At 37.9% G+C, this 20,227-nt stretch overlaps 1 protein-coding gene across 1 annotated transcript in view; it reads left to right on the top strand.

The window, feature by feature from the left end:
- The window catches only part of ULK4 (unc-51 like kinase 4), a 463,016-nt gene that overhangs the window by 257,090 nt on the left and 185,699 nt on the right, over positions 1-20,227 (top strand). Inside the window, 1 exon segment of the mRNA XM_018561067.1 lies at positions 1,388-1,436. Coding sequence (XP_018416569.1) covers positions 1,388-1,436 — 49 coding nt within the window.

Genomic DNA, 20,227 nt, shown 5'->3' with positions numbered 1-20,227 from the left:
GCCTTAAGCTGTGTAAGGGGCCCCGAAATTTCTGATGGCTGCCCTGGAGCTGGGTGAATACACTAAGCACTGTCCTGTAAGAGGCTGGGGGTTTGAAGGGTATATCCATTCTCTGTAATCAGAAGTTTGGGTTTATCAGGATGTTGCAATAAGTGATCACACACTTTAGGTGCATGATGTACAGCCTCTGCATTAGTTTGCTTCAAGTGTGATAAGTTCTGGTTCCCTTTTATAAAGTGAAACAGGACATCCTTCTGACTATTGTCTACTTCTAAGTAAGTAAGACGTAGTAGATCTGTATAAAGGAAAAAATGGATGCTTTGGGCTTAGTATAATATAATATTGGAGTGGCTATAAAGCTCACAGCTTTTGAAAATGTATTATACTTTAGAGATGCTTATATTTTCTATATTAATAGTAGTTATTTTAATTATTTAAACTGTTTTATCATTGTAAGATAATATCTTGCCTTTTTATCAGAGGGCATTTTCATAAATGTCTGTCTGCATGTATGGATTTTAACAGATGTATAATGTTCTGCATTTAACACGTTTTACTTTCTATGTGTGCCTGTGTTAAATTGTTAAAACCTATTCTACTGTTCATAGTTATTCATCTAGCTTTCTAAAATGACCTTCCTTTTTCATCTTATTCTCCCGATTTAGCAGCTGCTTCCTAATAAAACAAAATGTAGATAGAAAACAAAATGTTGATAGCGATAATCAAGTGAAGCATATCAAAACTGTCCTCTCTGCTTAAACCATGTACAGTATTAAATAAATGAATGCATGATAATTATAGCTTATTAGAAGACTGAACTATTTTGAATTACTTCTTTTGTTGATCTTTTCATAACTTTTAAATTGGACCCCCTTTTACTAAAAATCACAGCAGCATACAGCTCTGCATGCTGATTTAAAATCATCTTACATTCATCAGTTATACAAACTTGTTTTTCATTTACTTACAAATAGAGTTCACCTCCTGGCCCAGTTCTGGCACAACTGATGTAAGTGCCAAAGTCTTGCATCTTGGGAAAGTTACATCAGCAGGGCATTGCTGGGAAATCTCATCTGTAAGCTCATGAGATCTTAGAGAAAGGCATTTTCCTCCCCTGAGATGCATTTGTTGACCATGCATTACCATAACACCTTCTAAAGAAACAAAATATAATATGATGAACTTTTAATTATTTTATTTCTTAACACAAAGGGCAATATGGTGTCATAAAGACATTGTTGAGTAGCAAAACCCTTAGTACATGTAAATATGGTGAAGTGGGACCAAAAAACCTAACTAAACTACTGTGAGGTAACAGCATATATTTCTTAACACAATATGCATTTACATCTCATTCATATATCACCTTTAATTTTATTTGTTATAGGGACATTGAAGATGGCAACTTGGTACCCATCCTTTTCCAGTTGATTTTGGTAAGCAGGTTTACTTTACAATTTTTAGAAAAATGTTTTTGGTTGCATGCAATGCCATGTGTGACGCATGTATTTGCATTACAGTGCTTTTCAGCAATGTTACTTGTGTATAGCTGAAATTTTAAAGCAGAACTGAATTCAGGAAAACAGAATTGCTGGTATGCACAGTTTATTGACAGAAGAGGTTTCTCATTTGCCAAAAAAACTCTTCTTTTTTTCTAACACTGCCTACTTTCAATGTGCGGTGCAGTTTACACTCACAGCATCTGTAAGATGCACAGGAGTTGAGCCCAGTGTTGGGATGATGCAATTCAATGCATGGTAGTTATAATATCACTGGGTGTCCTATGGCCAAAGAAGGACAAAGCTGGCAGGGGAAGAAGCTACTGGCCCAGGGAGCTGGGAAGTGGCAAGACAGAGTAGAGAGCTGTCAGAACAGAGCAACCTCAGAAGTGATTTTGCTAAAATTGTACAAGCATTTTGTGCATACTTGCCCACATTATGGCAAGTGCTTCCAATGCACCCCCATCCTCTCATTCCTTTTTAATATAATGCTCAGTTTAGTTTATTTTATTCATGGCTGCTTGAGCTGGTCTCTTTATGCAGCTATGCGGATCAGCATATTCTCAGCAAAAGCTTTGCAGGCTGGACCAGGACACTTCTGGACTAGATGATTGTGGGCACGCTTGGAGTATGACCTTTCCACATTGTGGGGCTTTTCAGACCAGAGTGCTTTCCAGATCCAAAGCCATGGCACAGACTCTGACTTAGTCTCTGAAGATTCATTTATGAGATGGCCATGTGGGCTAAGCATCAGGAGTTACTTAATTTTATTAGAACCATTGGGTATCATTCTTATCCATATTTTTATGTTGGATTTTCACGGAGAAAGTTGTAATTCTGGGGGACTGAATGCTTTGTCACTAGATTGAGTGTCTCACATTTGCACTCCATGCTCTTGTTCCTGCCATTCAGCAAGAGGTAGCACCTTTCTGCCACTGCTTCAAGAGGCACATGAAGCATTCCCACTGCATCAGGTCCCTCCAGCTCACAATCCACTAACAGTTCTGGGGTGGCCTACAGTGTTCCCTCTCAAGGGCCTCACACTGACAACCTTGAAAGGTCATCCTCTGCTTGACTTTCATCATTCCTCAACACTTTCTTTAACTTTGTTGGGTGTGGCTCCCTTCTTGCTTTTAACCTGAGAGGATTGCAGTTATGCATGAGTTTATTGACCAATTGCAATTTTAATTGCTAACACTGTTGACGGAGGCCATAAGCATACCTCATGCTTTCCCTGCAGAATTATTATCTGACCTGCTCTGTAGGATTAGTGACCTCTGAGCCTTCAGCTGCAGAGGCCCTATTTGATGAAGATGCTCAAAAATCCTTGCCAGATAATATTGTCCCTGAGGAGTCCCAGGCAGCCACCATAACTCTCGGGCTTAGAAAGACCATTTCGGCTCTTATTGATGTGGTGTGTGCCGACTTAAAGATAGAGGATCAGCCTGTTACCCACTCTATGCTTCTATCCCTTGGCAGTTGGCAGGCAGATTTTCTCAGCTGGCATGTAGAAGTGTTCTAGAACCTGTGTCCACAGGAAGGAGATGCCGGCTCTGGACCTCTTTGTCTCCAGGCAGATGCTGTGCATGCTCTGGTGGCTCCATGGCATTAGTACAACTTGGTCGACTACTTTCTTCCCCTGAAACTCCTTCCTCATCTGTTCCAGAGGATCAAGATGGAGGGCATTCCGGTGATCCTCAAAGCTCAAGTGAACTGTTGCAGACAGACACAGGACTCCGACTTGATCAGACTCCTGGTGGACTCTAGATTGGCTCTTTCAGAACATCTGAATCTTCTGTGCCAAGTACCATTTTACCACCCTGCTTTACAATTGCTGCTTTTAACGGTATGTTTGTTGAAGCACAGGTCTAGAAGGGCATGGGTCCTTATGAATCAGTGATTCCTACCATGCTAAATGCTGGTTAGTCATTTTCCCGTAAGATTCACTGTTACACATGGAAGACATACTTTGGTGAAAATAAAGAAGCTTTCATCCCAGGAATTACTCCATGGGACAAATCCTGAACTTTTTTTGTAATCAGGCCCAGATCAGCATTTGGCCTCGAGTACCATCAGTGGGAAAAATCTCTGCCTTTGCAGTCCTTCCTTCTCATCATCACCTCTGTGAGGCATGTGTCTGCCCTAGAGCCTTTGCCCTATAAGAACACTTTTTGGTCTTGCACAGGGACAAGGTGTTATTAATTCCTACTTCCTTCTTAAAGGAGAACTATGGGGTTAAGGCTTTTCCCCATAGTTCTCACAAACTAGCGTCCTTCCGTCACCCTAGGCTCAGTATACCGTGATCTACAGCTCGCGGTATACTGAGACGCCGCAGCTGAAGCAGATCCCGACAATTATGCCGGGATCCGCCCAGCTGCGTGAGTGACAGCTGGCTCTGGCTATCTAGAGGCAGAGCCAACTGTACCCGCCCCCTCCCCTGTCCGATCCGCCAGTCAGCGCTGGCGGATCGGAGCGGGGGGAATCCAGCCCCTCCCCTGTCACGGGAGAGAGCTGTGACAGGATCGAGAGGCAAGCGAACGCCGTTATGTGTTCGCTCACCTCCCGATCTACTGAGCTGACCTGTGACAGTCTCATTGTCACGGGTCGGCTAGAACTATGAGGTGAGTGAAAAGCACTCACCTCATAGTTCTCCTTTAAGATAATTTGGGGCTTTCATCTCAACCAGGACCTTGTGCTTAAGTCCGAAGTACCATTCCATCCAAAGGTGATTTTACTCTACTGGGTTTGGAAGTTCTTGTAGGGCTTTTTGTTGTTAGGCCATTTGTTTCTAGATTTGCAAAGCTGCCACCTGGTCTTCTGTTCACAAGTTCTCAAGTTTTACTAGGTGAATGTTCAGGCCTTAATCTGATGCCATCTTCAGGTGTAAGGTGCTTTAGGCAGCTCGTTAAGCTGCATGGTGTTCCCAGTTTTCTGTCGTGTATAGTGGGCCTGTTAGCATTTTGTTTGCTGTGTTGCCCAGCCCTCAGTTGGTCTGCTTTTGGGCATCCAAGTTGTTACTGAATCTTATATCCCTTGATGAATGAGAAAGAAAATTGGATTTTTATACTCGTACTTGTACCATAAAATCAATTTCTTGGATTTCATTGAGGGACACAGGCCACATCTTTCTGTGTTTATGATTTTGCTCTTGGCACTGCTTTGTTACAAAACTGAGGCATGCTCGTAGTGGGAGGTTTTTTTTGTCTGTGTCCAAATTCTCTGGCAGTATAACCCAGTTGTCTCTAAATCCTGTGTCCTTCAATGAACAGGAAAGAAAAATAAATGTTACGTTGATTACAAAAATCAGATTTTTGTATGTCTTTTAGTAATAAGCATAATAAAGGAACAAAACGTCTAAAAACCTACACATTACTCCAACACATTGTTTTTTACTTTACATTTACAGTACTACTCTTATAATAAGCTCATGTGTCTGAGACATACTGGTATATTATAAAGTTAAATGTCCTGTAATATTTTGATTATTGCTCTCAAATATCTCACATCAAAGAAAGTTTGTTGAGGATTTTAACACGTTGTCTGTTCATGGAATGTGACACCAGATATTTACCCATTGTTGGGACAGAGCTTTTGCTAAGCCAGAATTTTGTAGGCCCATATTTTTTTTTCTTAATTTCAGGTAGTACTGGTTGTTTTTTATTTGTTTGAGGAAATAATTTACTGCTTAAAGTGACCTTGTCACCAGTTTGTGCTTTGCAGGCTGAATATATTGTTAGAATTTATGAAAGTGGCACTTACTCAGTCGTCTGTTATCCTGCTTATTAGTTTACCCATTTGTGAACAAACAGCTCTGAAGTACTCTCTTTACTCTCCAACAATTCTGGAAGTGTTGTTAGCTTTCTTAGTCTGACAGCAGCTTCTTCAAACCACCCAGTTGATCCCCCAATCCCCAAGGCACTGAAGTCTCCAGGGTTGTTGGTTGCTCCCTGGGAAGACATGTGCTCTGTAACTTGCTGTAATCACAGTGCAGTTGCTGTGTGCAGAAGTTTGTCTGCACACAGTCCCAATGACAGAAAATGGTAAACAGGTTCAGATGCTTATCACATGCAGAGTTTTCCGGGGTTATATGCTAAACTCTGTCTGCTTGCGCCACTGTTGTACAAGTCTGTTTACAGTATCACATTGGTCTTCTCCCTCTACTATCGGTCAAATAAATAAATAAGTTGTCATGTGATTTCTCTGACCAATTAGAGTTCTGCTACAGGAATGGTTTTAAGAGGTTGCATACAGTATCTCCAGCTTCAAAGTTGTTGCAAACAACCCATTTCCAAAGCCAGGAAAACCAGTATTTACAGAAATCCTGAGGGGGCGTTTGGCTGTAAATATATGGCGTTTTGCAGGAATGCCCCTCAAATGAGGCAATATATCTACTGCCTCTGTGTAATAAGTGTTGAGGGGAGGGCAGGATGAATTCTTTACTGGCTTTTGATATGTCTTAAGGGCTAGACCTTTGCTTGGCGTCTACTAATGCCCACCTTCCAAGACTTTGGTAGATCTCTATACAGTAACATTTCTCAAAACTCCAGGGAGTACATGTTTAATATGTGGGCAGAGCTAGCAGATATACTGTTGCTTTTTTTTCTTTATGTTTTAAGCAGATGTTTTGTACCTAGTTTATTATTTATATAAATTCTTCATTTTTAAAGGCAAACATTTAATTCAGGGTGCACTAATGACAGCAGTTTAAAGGTTTATAATGAGACAACATCGTATCTTCCTTTGAAACTGTCTCCTTCTAACTAAAAAATGGTGTGTTTTCTATGACTCATTTAGCTGTGTTTGTAATTTGGACTTTTGCTCTTTAATCTTGCTCTGTAACCAACAAGCTGGAAGCAGACTTTTCACACTTCACCCATGAACCTAGGCAAGGATAACATCACCATCCTTCTGGTGAGATCCTGGGCAATGTCAAGTACCCAAAATTTCATGAGAAGACACACCAGTCCTTTTGGTCACTTATCATTTTCTGAGATTTTGCTGAAAAGAAGTTGACAGCATTTCCTGAAGTACGGAGGCCAAGGGTATAACAGTTTTACACAAGTCATTCAGTAATTTTATTTTATTAAAAATGGTGGTTTGAAGCCGCTGTAATTTTCTAAAACTGTTTAAAAGATTCAAGGCAACATGGCAACCTGGAGGCATTCTGTAAACCGTGTACGGAATGCCACAAGAAATGTAATTTCCTACTTCTGGACTACTTGCTGGAAAGAAGGTGACAGCATGTCCTGAAGTATGGAAGCCGAAGGCAAGTTAAGAATATTTACTAACATTTTTCCTCACAACTTTTTTTTTTTTTAAGCATTGTGGCATTAGTGGGCATGAAACAAAGCAGAGCTTGCCTTGCAGTACAAGGTCCACTACAAATATGAAACATTCATATGCATCATTTCATATATATCTAAGAAAAATTGAAAATGTATGTTGAAAAATCTTTTTTTCTAGTCTTAAATATAATAAGTAGGTGAACTGACCATGAACTAAGTCAAGCAACTGAATCATGGAGGGCAACAATAGTATTTGTTATGCTGAGTGCGTGTAAAAGCAGATGTAAAGAAAACTCCACTTTTGTTAAAAAAATATATATCATATAAATTTGCTACAAAAGCCATTTAGTAATTTAGTTTTATTAAAAAGTACCTTCTCATCTTTGTTTGAAGCCGCTGTCATTTTCTAGAACTATTTTTTAAAAATTCAGTTTAATATGGAAAGCTGGAGGTGTTTTGTATAAAATGCCCCCAAAAATGTCATGTTCTGCTTCTGTGATTGACTCATAGATTTTCCCAGAAGTCTGCACTGCAATGCAAGTAACATTATAGACATTCCCTCCAACAGAACTGTAATTTTTGGTGAGATACTCCTTAAGGGTTAACTACTAAAGGGATGCAGACACTACAACTTTTTTTTATGATTATATGATTAGAACACTGAAAGTGCACCAGGTGGTTATACTGAACACAGACCCTCCCATTCAGCAATAAGTTTAGAAATGACATGTAAAGCTGGCCGTACACCTTACAATTATCATTCAATTTATTTTGTACCGTGATCGAACCCCTGTTCAATTTCCGCTCGAATACCCCATCATGCACAAACCAATGTAGTTTTAGATTTTCATTCGTTAGCAATACTAACGGCCAGATTTCGTCGTTCAACATAACAGATTTTCATTTGCGCATGTGTAGTGTTCATGTTGCGATTTTTGTTGTATGAAAACGCCACTAATCCATCGATTTACGTCCGTTTCAACTAAAGTTTTCTAGTCTTGTCCGTTCAACAAAATTCGGCCAGTTGTACAGTAATTGCGATCGTGCACTTCCTATCAACTGGCCGATTATCGTACGAAAACATGATTGCGTCTGTTTTTCGTACAATAATCGCAAGGCGTATGGGCACCTGAAGACAGACAAATTTTCTTTACAACAGAAAAGGTAGGAATCTGCAACAAAGCTTGCTTAAATCCTTGCACTGTACCCTGATGACACAGAATGGATTGTTTTTCAACAATTCAGTGAGAACTTGAGAGAAACCGCCAAAGAGTTATGTATTCCAGTTTTCAGTACTGGAAATGTCAAGATTAAAAGATGCTTTGCAAATCAGCAGGTTCACCTCAGGCATCAGACCAAGCACCATGAGTGAAAGGGAAGTGAGTAACATACTTCTCCATACTCAGAAGTAATAGGTATTTGCTTAGCTCCTTTATCTGTCTTAGTTCCCAGTGGATAAACAGAGCCGTGGGGGCCAATAAGGCAAACCTGTTGTCTCTGTATATAGTAGCAGCTTTTAGTTTGTTTACATTTTTTTTCCTAGGCTCTTGGCTTTGTAATAGCATTCATTTGGGTGGCTTTTCAGGTTTTTGAAGTGACGCCTATTTGGGTATCCTAGTTTTTCATCATGCACTCGTGGATGCATTACATTTTGAGGCTTGGGATATTTGGTATTTAACTACTTAACACTGTCTCTTCTTTCATATTTAGCAGAAAATTTGGAGATTATATTGTGCTTGTGTGCACCAAATATTATTTTCCCAGAACTATAGAATTGATAAACAGTAGCACAAATATTTCCATTGCTCTGCTTTCTAAAAATTATTAAAGTGTTGGGGGTTTCAAGTACATTTTTATGTCAATAATTTGCATGTTTGTAAACAACAAAAAAAGTAAAAACTGGTTTGACAGTGAAAGGGTTAAAGTTATTTGATTTAATTTAACCTCTCACTAAGTGTGGCATGGTTGTGTGGCAAAATCATAAGTTTAGAATGGGCCACAATTATGGATTTTGCCTTATGTAAACTTTTCTTAAATCTATCCCATTAATCTATTATTAGTTTCTATTATAAATGGCACAGCATACATTTTTTTTATCATCGTGTATATATTTTGTTCTGTTTATAAATATATTTTCCCATTCAATATATTCTTGACTGATGAAGTCTCAGTACAGCACTGTGAAGACTGTAACCTGCAAGCATTATGTGTGAAAATAATGCATTTATTTTGTCAAATAAAGCAAAATGCTACTCTGCAGTTGCCTAACTTAATTTGGTTTCAAATAATTTACATTTGAAATGAGGCAAATACCAAAAAAAACCATTTATGTGGCTGTAAAAGTTTTGTTTGTTGAGGAAAGACCTTCAAGGTAGCTGAATCCAGGTTATTGCATATATAAAAAGTCCTATAAAAGATGATGGATTTTTCTAGTAAAATCTGGAGTTAATGATTAGTGTCTCTGAACTTTTCTACTCTTTAAGGCATCATTTGTAAACTGTATTTCAATGTAAATGTAATATTGGATTTCCAAATGGTTTGTGCTAATGTATGCATTTTTGGGACATGAATTGTGATTTATTGTGTTTTCATGAAACTTTGATTGCACCTACAAGGCTTTTTCAGAGAAGACAATTTTACAGTCAGTGTATGTTTTTTTTTCTATTTAGATGATATGATAGAAAGGAAGCTGACATAGCAGAAACATTTATAAGATATGGTGTGGCCATGGCTATAAAATTAACCTATATTGTATTAAAAAGTCCTGACTCAAAGCAGACACCTCAAGATACCTGCTGTACCTCTACTAGCCAGAGGATCCTTTCTGTGCTCCTATTTGATTTAGTTTCACCCTGTTGTTGGGGACCGAGTTTCCCTGACTTTAAGGCTCAGATTTGCTAACTGCTGTCTCCCTTTTTGTTAAGTTTGCACCTACTGGCCTGTCTCATTGGACATTGTCATTTTTCAGGGCATACCCATGATGTTGGGTAAAGTCAACATGGGGAAAACCACATCAAAGAGTAGCTCCAAATAGGCTAAATTAAATAGCAGATTCTTGTGGTGCATACTCTTAGGACCTGTTTACACCAGCGGGCATGCGCTATGGTGTGTATAATGTGTATGCTGCTGTGTGTTGAGCATGCTCACTGTGCTGTGTTGTTACAATATATCACAGTGTTTACTTAATTTTTTTAATGTTTATTTAGCGTTAAAAAACTTAATTTAGTTCTATGTTATACATCAGTGCATTGGGAAGTGCTAATGTGCATTGTAATGCATTTTTGTGCATTGTGTTACATAAAAATGCAGGGGTGCATCTAATTTTTTTAACTAAACATACCAACGCACTTGTATGGCTTAAACAGGACAAGAGAACACTTGAGAACACAGGGCCCTTTTGTTGAGTCTACGTTGATCAAAGCAGATCAAACAAACCAAATTCACCTGGTGTGAACGAGTCCTTAGGCTGGACATTTTCTTCTAACCTATTCAGCTCTCATTCCTTTATGGACCCGAGCAATTTTTACATATCTGCTATTGATTCAGCAATAACCTTTGAATTACTTAAAATGTATTTCCACTTTTGCAGTCAAATTTGAGATACCTCCGCTGTATGTTTGTGTTCCCAGCCATACGGCATACCTTAAAATATTTTGGTTTCCTAAATTTGTCTTACTTTTCTAGTTATTTCTTTGGAGCAGGATTATAGACAGGACTGCAAGCTATTCTGAGCAATTTTAAATGGACAAAGTGGCGACAGAATCAGTTTCCTCTTATTGATATACGCTGCAGAATCCAAGCCTCAGGATCTTTAACCCTTTGATAAGACAGACAGTGTTGAAATCTGGTTTACAACAGATAATGAGATCAGCCAGGACTGTACAGACAGAGTTAATTATGGCAAATATTAACGCCTTAGTTCCCCCCTTAACCTTAGATAGGGGATAGCTTAGTAGTATTTTTAAGAAAGTAACAAGCACTTAATGTAAGCAGCTTTTTTTTAATGTCCTCCTGTGACCCAAAGTCAGCATATAGTGGTCTACTGCCCGTTATATGCTCACAGCATTTAGCCATGCTGCATCCAGGAAAGATCATGACAATATTGTTGGGTTCCACCCTGTTGCCTGATTGACAGCTAGCTCTACCTCTCTAGAGCAAGAGCCAGATGTGCCCGCCTCCTCCCATGTCTGTCCCTCCAATGAGGAAGGAGAAGTGGGAATGACTGCGGAGAGCGATGACTGACTTTTTTGCAATTTATAGACAAGACAATCCAAAACTAAGAAAAAGTGTTTTCTACTTTGGCCAATGTTAGTTTTAAAACAAGTGTTACCATAGATCAAAAGTTTGAATGTTCTATAATTTTTTTGCTTAAAATGGGACTAAAATTATGATTTTAGTACAAAGCAATGCTAAGTTATTTACTAAAAAAAAATTAAATGAAGCACTTTTTTAATCTAACATTAAAAGCAAATAAAAAAGGAAAACAATGTTGAAATAATTATGGTTTAACATTTTTAAATTCTGAAAGAAAATAACGAGTATTCAGTAGAAAAATAAGGGGAAAAGTGGAAAAAAGGAGTTAATTAGGGCAGATCAGAGTAAACTGAGGTTTAACCCCTTCGTGACTGACGACGTACAGTGTACGTCGCCAGCATCGGGGCTGTTTAAACTTGTAAAGCCGACTGTCGGCTTTACAACAGAAGCGATTCTGGCGACTTACCTGTCGCCAGATTGCTTCTGTGTCCCGTAGATCTGCACTTCAATAGCTTATTTCCAGTGTAAAGGTGACACTGGGGGTCTTTTGGACCCCCAGCATCACCTTAAAGAATACCTGTCACCACCATCTGCTATCTGCTATGTGATGGCAGTCAAAGTAAAGTAAAAAAAAAAAAGTTTTTTTAATTAAAATCAAATCAAATAAATCTAATAATAATTAAAAAATGTTAAAGTCCCCCGCGAGCACGCGTTGTTTGGGGGTTTTAAGTCATTTTCAGGCCTAAAATGTGGAATATAACATGGGTGCAAAAAATGGCCTCAGTCATGAAGGGGTTAAAGGGGTAAAATAGGAACACATTTTATGCATATGATTTAACTTCATATGCAGATCAGCGGTCACCTTTTTAATTTGCTGACCGTAGTTACAGTGCACGCCTGCAAGTGGTTACACATACACTACAGGTTGCTTTCACAGATAAATTTGCGAATGGAGAAAGGACTTCTGAGTAATGCCATTATTTACATGTTAGGCCTGTAAGTCAATGTCTAAAAGATCTAAAGGATTAACATGACGTGAAGCCAATACACATTATAGGAATGTTAGTGAAACTTTAAAGATTCTGCGAACTCTGAAGCAGGCCTCCTAATTATTTGTGAATATTGAAAAAAGGTTCCTCTTACAAAGTAAAATATATTGCATCCCTTGTAATGTTGTGTTTGCTGTAATTTCTCTGCTACCTATAAATAAACATGTACCTATGTTAAAAACATTTTACTCCCTACATAACTCACATGTGGTAGGCAGTGCATTGATTTATACAGCCCTGGATTTTGGTTTCATCCAAAGTGCTGGGAGCTGAACCACTGTAGTACTTATTCTTTTTCTAGAATGATGGTGTTATACTGCACATGCACATGGTATATATTGCACTTCAGGCTGTTCACTGAAACAATTCCACCTCCAAAACATCATGCTGTAAATGTAAGGTATATTGAATGTGCTTTTCAGATAAACCATGATTTTCTCATTATAAAGCAAATGGTAATTAACCCTACATTTGACGTGACGTTTTTTTTAGCTATAATCGAATGTATGGGGTTAAAGGGTTGTCCACCCAAAACAGGCATTTCCGTTATTGATGGATGCTGGTGAATGAATTCACATCTGCTAGCTGTATGTGCAAGCTTTAGTGTGGATGATGTAAACGTTGTGCTGGATCTGGACTGACTGCACAGTGAAAAGTGCCTTTTCCAAAGATCTTTGGTGTGGGGTTATCAGGTTAAGTTTATTATGCAAAAGCTGCAAGGGGCACATTGATGGCTGTTTTAGTAAAAATGTATTTCTGTTTTAAGGTTGTATTGAGATGTTACATTGCTGTCACTTTATGTAGCATTTGTGGTAAGGATTTTCTTAGTGAAGGAGCATTGCACAGTTGAAAAAATGAGGGTTATATGTACAGAATATAGCCTGCAAATGAATCTAAGCACATTAGTTTGCCTAGGTTTGCTTGTATGTCCCAGCCATTCACTATGCAGATCAGATTTGTGTTATTTATAACACAACAGAAGGAGGTGAATGCAAATGAGGATTTTAGGATTAAAATACTAATTTGCAGACTGTCTGAGATGCAGCAGGTGAGAGCATGGAGAGGAATGGAACCAAGCTTTGTAGTTCTGCTATAGAAGAAATGGGCACATCATTGCTAAAAGCAGCGATTTGCCAGTTTTAAAACAGTGCCCGGTGATGGATTGGTCCAAAGGGCTGTGCCATTTGCAGTATTATATAGCAATTGTTATTGCAATTGGATTTCCCATTTAAGCCACTGTGTCACTAAATAAAAATAGCCTGCACAAAATGTTAATATGTACTAGTTCCATATCCCATCACTATGATCTTCAACTGCAGGACTCACTAGTGACATAGCAGCTGGCAGTTGAAACCACAATTGGGGCAGCAGGCATCCAAAACACACAGAACTGCCAGATGTTGTAGATCCTTGTAGTCTGTGTAGCTCTAAAAGTGAGCAAAGACTTAGGTCTCGATTAAAGAGGTCTTGTAATTATGCAGCAGCAAATGTGCTTTTTAATAACTGCAAATGACAGTGAATGACCCGTTACCTGAAAGATAATTTGCTGCATTATAACTATGCCTCTTCATATACTAGTAAGGTGTATTGGCTTTCAGTATTATGGCAAACATGTTGTATGAATGGGTTAAACAGAAAGTCATCATCCTTCTTCCACTTGCCTTGACGGGGGTCACAGGGCAGGCAACACCTTTAAGGCTGCAAGAAATTGATTTTTTTTTTTACATCTTATAGAACAATAAAATGTACTTATAGACTGGTATACATCAAAATAAACATGAACATCAGCTAGGGAAGAATATTTTTCATCTGTTACGGGATATAGAAGGTCAGTCATCAAATTAGTCCTGATTCCAAATCCAGACAAAAGAATGCACATTTAATTTTCCTCTCTCCGCCAGGTTTTTGTTCTCAGGCCATATTTAATATTCTGTGAAGACTCAGTCCCATGACACAACTGTTATTCGCCATAGGAATGTTGTCAAGCACAACTTCACAGAGTATTGATTAACAGACAAACTTTGCAGCATGTGTGAATGTTTGTCATACTCAATATATGGTGTATTGTAAACCAACAAAACCTTTTTTCATCTAGCTTGTACTTGTGCCTACAGAGTTTTACAACATTCTTGCCACTGGCTTTTTTTTTTAACCATGTTCTCTTTGTCGAAATCTTTTTTTCTTTGCACCACTGTTCAGTTTTGCTATTTTTGTCATAATGCAAAACATTATTGCCATGCCATTTCTTTGAAATGTTAGTTATTTCTGCAAAATTATTTTTTGGGAGAATTTTTATTGTTTTATTTTATTACTTAACTATGTTATGCTTATGTTTATAGTTTCCTTCTTATGGGTTATTATATATATGTAGATTTACTGAAAAGGTAGTGGGGTCACAAGACCCCTTATGTGATAGCACATAAGTGGTGAATGGTTCCCTTTAAGGAGACATTAGGGGTTTACTAGTCCCCTAATTATTATTATTATACAGGATTTATGTAGCACCAACAGTTTGCACAGCGCTTTACAATATAAGGAAGACATTACAATCACAATACAATTCAAGACAAGATGGTACGGAGGGCCCTGGCCGTGCGGTATTACAATCTAATGTCACCTTTATACTCCAGTGAAGCTGATAAGTAGAGCATGCCCCTTGTGGTGGCAACAGTGCAAAAGCTATATGAGCCTGCAGATCATTGCCACTAAGAAGATGGAAGTACTAATGACTGTCTGAATCAAGGTAAAGTCTCTAAAAGTAAACATTACCCTAAAAAAACAAAGGGCACAGAGAGTTTAAAAAAATATTAGAACATTTTTATTTTTGTTTTCTGGTTTACAACAACATTTCTTGTAAGGGCCTTAAAGACTACAAACACAAAGAAAGTCTAGCAACATTTTCCTTGATTGGTCACAATCATCGATGTAATTTATCCCGATGTTTCTATTGGTTTTGTATTAGACACCTGTTTAAATATGAATGTGCACATATTAAACTCTGACAGATAGCATGTTTTCTGTTTAACACTTCTAAACTGCATTTATCATCAAGCATATTTGAAAACTAAAACTTCAAAGCTCATACAATATCTACAATTTTGCTTTGATATCTAAGCCCTTTAAAGATATCTTTCAGATATTATTTTATTCTTCCTTTTTTGATCTTTCTAAAATACCTATCAGCTCTTTCAGGCTTTTTTCTTTCTAACAAGCTCTGATTTTTTCATAAAAATTGGAGGTTGTCCTTAAAGTTGAGTATGTAAGAATGCTGACTTGTAGCATATTTGATCTATCATTAATGTTAATGGACACTTTGTATCTAAGACAAGTTGGGGCATCATCAGCACTTCCCTCAGGTAGAATAATTTAGGTGTCAGGCATGACAGAGTGGGGGGAACTTTATTCTTCTTTGCTGTTCTTATTTGTTGTGAAAATATAAATTCAATGACAACCAAAACTGTTCTATGGTTCAATAAGGCTATGTTTCCTTTTTTACTTTTGCATGTTGGGCACAAGCATAGTGGGGCTTATGTATGAAAAGTGTTCTTGTCCATAGCAAACATTCTGCATCTGACTGTCCTTTCTGTAGTGCAGAGTTGGAATTAAACCCTTGATTTTGGTTCATTGCTATGGGCAAAAAAAAGTCTTGTTAGCACACTTTTTATCTATAAGCACCTTGTGGGATTTTTTTTAGATCTGGTGCAGACAGAATCTGGAAGCAGTTGCTTATAATAACCAATCAGCTTCTTTCTTCAGTTTGTTCAATTAAGCTTTCAAAATGAAAGTTAAAAGCTGATTGGTTACTATGCACGGCTGCTCCAGATTCTGTCTGCTCCAGTTTTTATAAATGCCTCTCATTGTGTATACTTGAAACTTTGTCTTGTGTTTTTCCAAACATATATGAGAATGTTATAATCCTGAAGAAAAACTATATTGTATTTTCTGTGAGTACTTAATTTCATCTTGTTTTGTGTCATAAATGACTTACATTTACAACTCTGCAGTGATAAAATATCATTAGAGTAAAACAAAAAGTACAAGTTATGTACATACTTTATAATACAGTATCATGAATAGATTTTTTATATAAACTACTTTTAAAGTTGCATGTGATTGCTTGCATCCCTTTTGTTACATACATAAAAAAAATTGTAGCACCCTTCTGACTCCCTCATCAGTAGTGGAGTGAATAGATAAGTGCCAGTCACTTTCAAATGCAAAAAACAAGAAGTTGATTGATTTATTCTTATCAAACACTACTGGGAGATAAAGTTAGGGTACAGGACACCCATGGACTCGCAGACTCCAGAATACAGAGACAAAAAGCACCTACAGACTTCAGATAGAGAATCTTTAAGTTGACCCAGTATTAAACAGCTCCTGTCTTTAAGGTACTGGATAAGTATGCTACAGACTCCTTGAGGAGAAATCACCATACTTATGTCAAGGACCAAGCTTCTACCCAGATTCTCAGGTACTTTACCTAGGTTGAAGTTCCAAGCACATGGTCACCCTCCTCAGGGCACAGGCATGGGAGGATAAAAAATACAACTGCATCTTCTCCCAGGCAGGAAGTCCAGGGGAATTCCCTCACCCAGCCTGCACCACTGGCAATAAACCTCCTAACGGTTGGCCAGGGAGATATGAACATTGATAACACTTTGCAGCCTGCAGCTGATTTTGTTACATTTTGTAATGTTTTATTAATGAAGGCCATCTCTGACAACAATACTGTGGTTTCAGTTTTGGACAGAGTGGGGAAAGTTATGTGTTGTTAATACGCTAAATTACACGAAACACTGAATTTTTTGTGTTTGTTGAAATTTTTATTTTAAGCATGGCTAACGTGAGATAATATGTATATATAATCACCAAATCCAGGGCAGGAAATTTGTTTTCATGGGAAAGTATAAAACATTTTCAGCTAATCTTTACAATAGTATGCTATTTCTAACGGGCATAAAGAATATATTGGTGCAGATTTTTATATTGTCATTGTTTTAATATAATTGTCAATGTCAAGCTTTACACATCATCTTTTATATTTCAATAACTAGGTTGAGAGCGAGTTCTGTCTAAATTGCAAAGAAGTGCGTTGTAACTAAATTTCCTGTGAGAGGCGTTAATTAGTTTTCTCATACTGAATCATCAAAGATTCCCCCCAAGCAGCAGTGAAAAACACATTTGCTTTCCGCTTTTGGTACCATTACATTTTGCATTGCAAGTGATGAGCAAATGGCTGTAATGTGGTCGGCTTCCTCCAATTTAGTTTCAGTGCATCTAAAAATATCCGCTGTGCTTTGATGTTTCATTAGATTAAAATTCATGTTTCCACTCTTCATTAAAACTAGGTAATGCAAGATTATTATTCTATTGTTTTCATGTTGATAGGGTTTTTCTGTAGTATGCTAAAGAACAATTGCTGATTTAATCTCTGTTTCTGTATGGCAAGTTAATGGATTAGTATTGAAATTATGTTTTCCATCGCGGGCTCTATTCTTCAGAGAGTTATGACCGATGTTTTCTAAGCAATTGAGCACAAAAATAAACACCCTCTTCTGTAAAGTAGCTTTTAAATGTAGGTCTGTTGGAGGAAATTCAGTGGAATGAATATAGGGTAGCACTTTCCACAGTGAGTTTATTTAAAGTCCTGAGTGCAGACTTAACCAGGTTTGCTCTGAAACTAGGAAACAGCGTATTTATGTAGATGATACAGATAGCCACCATATAGCCTTATTCTGTTTCAGCAGTCACATATATTATATGTGGATAGAATGGTTTGGTCAAGTGAAGTTTACAGAAACTTCTTAGGCCAAGATGGTGTTGAGAACTGTAGGTTTACGAGTGTGGGTATAACAGGTTGCTGCTAAACTGTGGTTACCCTCTACCCATTGACAGTTCTTGAGGGAAGATTTGAATTGTAGAAGAAAAGGAGCAGCAGAAAGGATGAATCAACGAGGTGGTTAGGTATCAATGTAATTTACTGTAAGTTGAAATCCAATTCCTTTTCGGGGTAAATAAGTGATTGATTTGGCAGTGCAAAGTGTAGCTGCTGCAGTAAAGCAGTTGATGCTTTTCTTTTTTTGATGTCTCGATTTACAGAAATTTAAAAGAAAGAATCCATTGTGCAGTGTCTATAATAAATAAACATACAAATCACTGGATGGCTAATGAACACCAAGGATACAGACCAACAATAGGAATGGATAGGGTGAGCACAAAAGCCAGACAAAATGTTTCTGTTGTAAAGGCAGAGCTGCACAGTGAAGAACACTAGAGCATGGCTGCAGGCTAGTATTTTAGTGTGTGGGTTACACTGAGGGGGATTGGGGGTATATTTAAAAGACAACTGCATTAAGAGTGAAGTTATCCTTCAAATCCTAATTCCAGGTAAAATATTACACTTTAAGATGGACCCTGCCTTATGTAAATAGAAGGAGAGAAGACTCGTCCCTGAAGCATTACATGACCATGGCTTTAGATAAGTAAAAAGGGCATTTAGATTTTCATGGCAGTGATCATTTAGAGCAGGGGTTCATGTTTTGACCAGAGTTGGGCTTTAAATACCATTATCTATGTATGATGTGTGAACCTATAGGTATGAGGAGCAGCTACCTACTTTGCTGTGCTAAACAATAGTTTTCCTTTACTGCTCCTGAGTACCAGGCAGAGACATTTTTCATTTTAAAAGCAGTTGAGCGCCACACAGGGAAGATCAGTGGAATTTGAAGCAAGGTAAGTATTTGACCAGGTGACCTGCACTCAGGGGGTGGGTGTACCTGACCCCCCCCCTCCCCGTGCCAGCCATAATATCCCAGGTTACTAAGTGACACTCCGGGCATGGGGTCCCACCCAGCTCACTGACATCCCTAGTTGCCAGGAGCTTAGTGGGACACTCTAACGGACGTCCTGCCTAGCTCCTGGAAACCAGGGATGTCACTCAGTGAGCTGGGTGGGATGCCGGACCCAGAAGTAGCACCAGCAACAACAACCCCCCCCTTCCTGGAAATGAGTATCCATCACCAGCAACCGGAGGGATTATTTAAAGGACAACTGTTGACCTTTAATCATAGTAGTAGTTATATAGGTTTAGGTCGCCTTTCCCCAGCGCAACTACAGGAAAACAAGGCATACAGTTTATGTTGAAACTTTTTCTAGTGCTAAAATCTCAACTCCTCCTAAGGGTTTTTTCTCTCAATAAAACTATCATTTTAGATCAAGAGTGAATTATGCAAACTCGAGGCTGCCAGTCTCCATTCTATTTTAGTTCAAGTATAATTCCTTTATGAAATTAGTTGAAAAACATTTATTTGGAAAGGAACGCAATCATTTATTTGTCTGCTCTGCTGCTATTTATTCATTCTTAGTATTTCCTCTGCTTCCTCTGCATGTAGCTACAAGGCCTCTAGAGCATTAAATGTATTTAAAATCAATGAGTTATTTTAAAAGAAAATCTTTCAATAAACTTAAACTGCCTACCTGTGTTCTGTGCAAACCTTCTTTTATTTTTGCTACTGTTTTTCATTTCCTTTTGTTTAACCAGCTGTTGCTCAGGATACATAATCCAAAGCAATTTAAAGGCCTGAAATGGTTGATCTTTCAACAATCGTTCACAATTCCCTATGCACAAGAGTGTGAATGTGTACTGTGACTAGCCACATTAAATTGGATTATTATTTTCTATTTGTTTTATTTCTTTAAATTGCTCAGACCGGACATTTCAAGCTTGCCATTAAATCAAATCAAATTATAATGTTTAGAATATATTTGTGTGATAATGATCAGCAAGTGGTTTGTGTTTTTGCAAAACTGTGTACATGGTATAGTGATAGTTATAGTGATAAAAATGCTTTTTGGGACTTTGCAAAAAATGTTGCTCCTCAAATGTCACAAATTTCCATGTATATTTCTACAATAATATTTTTTGGAAAACAAGCTAACTAGAGTCAAACACTCCAATCAATCTGACATCTTAAAAACACACCATTTTGGTTCTCTGCTCTTTACAACTAAAATATTTTGAGATGCAGTATGGTCTGAACTGTAGAGGTTCCAGAAGATCTTATGCAAAGTTTTTTGTTAGGTTTTTTAGGTTAGAATGGACAAAAGCATTTCAAAAGACATTGGACTCTTTCACAAT

The sequence above is a fragment of the Nanorana parkeri genome, unplaced genomic scaffold, assembly GCF_000935625.1.
Source record: "Nanorana parkeri isolate BGI_ZX_2015 unplaced genomic scaffold, ASM93562v1 scaffold498, whole genome shotgun sequence".
Lineage (NCBI taxonomy): Eukaryota > Metazoa > Chordata > Amphibia > Anura > Dicroglossidae > Nanorana > Nanorana parkeri.
Note: the sequence above shows the minus strand (reverse complement) of the source record. Positions and strands in the feature narration are given on the sequence as shown.